At 49.6% G+C, this 3026-nt stretch overlaps 1 protein-coding gene across 1 annotated transcript in view; it reads right to left on the bottom strand.

The window, feature by feature from the left end:
• tub (TUB bipartite transcription factor) overlaps positions 1 to 2114 on the bottom strand; it is a gene marked incomplete at both ends in the record, with an annotated part of 43316 nt that extends 41202 nt beyond the window's left edge. Inside the window, one exon of the mRNA XM_080530105.1 lies at positions 2077 to 2114. Coding sequence (XP_080386231.1) covers positions 2077 to 2114 — 38 coding nt within the window. The remainder of the gene's footprint in view (positions 1 to 2076) is intronic.
• Positions 2115 to 3026: the final 912 nt, after the last annotated feature.

Here is a 3026-nt window from a genome sequence, read left to right as displayed (position 1 = left end):
CACACACACACACCTCTCCCCCCCTACCCCCCCCCCCCCCCCCCCCCCCCGGTCCCCAGCCAACCCCTGTTAGCATGTTGCTACACGTCAACACAGCAGTGCACCTCTAACACCTCCTCCTTCACCTCTAACACCTATTAAAACAACAACCGCTATCCAATCACCTCAGACGCCACAAACATTTCCAAATCTATAAATCTCAAGTGTGTATCAGTGGACAGGCGTAATAAACAACACACATTTCAGCACACACTCACACACACACACTCACACACACACTCACACACTCACACACTCACACACTCACACACACACACACACACACACACAAGCCAGGTCCATCACTACCTCCACACTACTCCATGATGGCAGGCCAGCTCTCCTGACGCAATCTCTCAATGAGAGCCATAACAAGCCATCCCTGTAACGTATAGCAACCAGCGGCCAATGGGAGCGGAGGAGGCAGTTGCAACCATGGCAATGGTTTTTCTTTTGGCAGCAGCAGCAGCAGCAACAGTAGCGGTAGCGGTAGCAGCATTGTCGTTAAGAAAAGGTAGGGCAGACATATGTCTTTATGGCACCCCGGTGAAGAGAAGCTAACGGCTAATTAACACTGACATCATTGACTGGCTAGCAGTCGGATGTATCTGTGACCGGTGAATGCCTATCAATTAGAGTGGCTTATCTAAGAGCCGGCATCTGCGTGAGGATGTGCTTTCTTCACCAAGGCAAAGAAGAAGAACGCACACTAGGAACCAGAAACCAGCCCAGCTCTGTATAGATTCTGTTACACTTTACGCAACGACGTCTCCGTTTAATAGGTTTACAGGTTTTAAGGCTGCTTGAAAATAGGCTACAGTTTCATATCAGCAGAGACCAGAGACTAAACTTTATGAATCATCAATATTCTATACACACAAGCAATGAGGGAATAATATGCGCATATATCAGTGTACGTAATCATATCTCACTAGTGTGTTACCTGTGAAGCCCTCAAATGAAAATCATGCATTACTCAGCCGGTTATTTACCTGCTGTTCACTGAGTCATTATTTGGTGACAAGAATAGTCACTACCTGCTTCCAGATGGAACACACTGGTTGGAATATAATTGCTTCAATGATTAGACAGGAAATGGTATTATTAGTTGTTGTTATTACCATTTGAGGTCAACCAAAATAGGTCAGTAAATAGCTAAATCAATTACCTCTACTGCTAAATCCTCAATTTAATTGACAAACAATGCAATATTACGTCACTATCTGAGTGCACGTGCATAGTTCCCAAGGATAGTCTACACTAGTATACACAAGACACAAGATTTAATACACAGCACCAGCCACATGTAATTTCATTTCAAGCATATCTGATAGAGATAATAGATCTCGTATCTAATACACTTGAGATAAAGAACTGAACGGTAGAGTGTGCCTCCCCCATCATTACTGAATGCAACACAATATCAATATCAACAATCTTAACTTCCAAGACTGGCATTACCCTTTTAATAGTGCAGCAACCTGCACTCTACACTCCTCTACACACACACACACACACACACACACACACACACACACACACACACACACACACACACACACACACACACACACAGCCCAGTCCACACACACACACACACACACACACACACACACACACACACAGCCCAGTCCACACACACACACACACACACACACACACACACACACACAGAGAGACTGTCCTCTCCCGTGTTCTCTGGAGTCTCTAAGCACAGGAGTGTGTACCTGTAAGGGATCCAGTCACACACACACACACAGCTCAGTAAACACACACACACACACACACACACACACACACACACACAGAGACCGTCCTCTCCCGGTTCCCTCTAAGCACAGAGGAGTGTGTACCTGTAAGGGATCCAGTCACACACACACACACACAGCCCAGTCCACACACACTCTCCCGCGTCCCTCTAAGCACAGAGGAGGAGTGTGTACCTGTAAGGGATCCAGTCACACACACACACACACACACAGCCCAGTCCACACACACTCTCCCGCGTCCCTCTAAGCACAGAGGAGGAGTGTGTACCTGTAAGGGATCCAGTCGGAGGAGTGTTTGGAGCTCATCTCTCTGCTGGCTGAAGGTGCCTTCTGAACGCCGGGCTAAAGGTAGCCTCCCGCAGAGGCAGCGGCTGAGGGGGTCTGGCGACAGCGAGAGAGCCGGCTAACACCGTACATCCTCTGCATAAAGCCCCTCTCTGAGTCCCCCCCGAGCCCCCAGCCCCTCTCTCCCTCTCCCTGTCTCTCTGTCTCCGTGTGTTCCTTCCTCTCTCTCTTCAGTCTCTCCTACGGAGCTCGAGTGAGCCGTGAGCCCGGCTGAGGGAGCTGGAGATGACTAGCGATCCAGGCAGCGAGGCGGGCAGGCAGGGAGGCAGGCAGGGACAGTCCTTTAGTCATGTACACCGAGCGCACATCAAACCCCCTCTTGTCTCTCTCTCTCTCTCTCTCTCTCTCTCTCTCTCTCTCTCTCTCTCTCTCTCTCTCTCTCTCTCTCACCAGTCTTCTCTCACTCACGTGCAACCGTTTTCTCTCCTCGTCTTCCTCTCTCTCTCTCTCTCGATCTCTCACACCCTCCCTCTCTCTGCTTCCTCTCCTCTCCTCCTCTCCGCTCTCTCTCTCTCGTTCCCGCTCTCTGATCTGATCTGCTCTCTCTCTCTCTCTATCTCTCCTACTCTCTCTCTCCCTCTCTCACACTCGCTCTCACACGCTATCTCTCTCTTGGATCATCAATTACAGCAGAATCAAGCACATAGCAGTGAGGATTAAGGGAAACGGGTGACAGAGATTCTCTTTTGTCTCCGTCCTTTGATGTCTCAGACGTGACGTTTACGTCCAGTTCTCTACCCCCCTCTCTCTCTCTCTCTCTCTCTCTCTCTCTCTCTCTCTCTCTCTCTCTCTCTCTCTCTCTCTCTCTCTCCCTCTCTCTCTCCCTCTCTCTCTCTCCCTCTCTCTCGCTCTCTCTCGCTCTCTCTCGCTCTC

The sequence above is a fragment of the Nansenia antarctica genome (genome assembly GCF_963989245.1).
Source record: "Nansenia antarctica genome assembly, chromosome: 4".
Lineage (NCBI taxonomy): Eukaryota > Metazoa > Chordata > Actinopteri > Argentiniformes > Microstomatidae > Nansenia > Nansenia antarctica.
The sequence above is the reverse complement of the archived record's forward strand: the minus strand, read 5'-3'. Positions and strand labels throughout refer to the sequence as shown.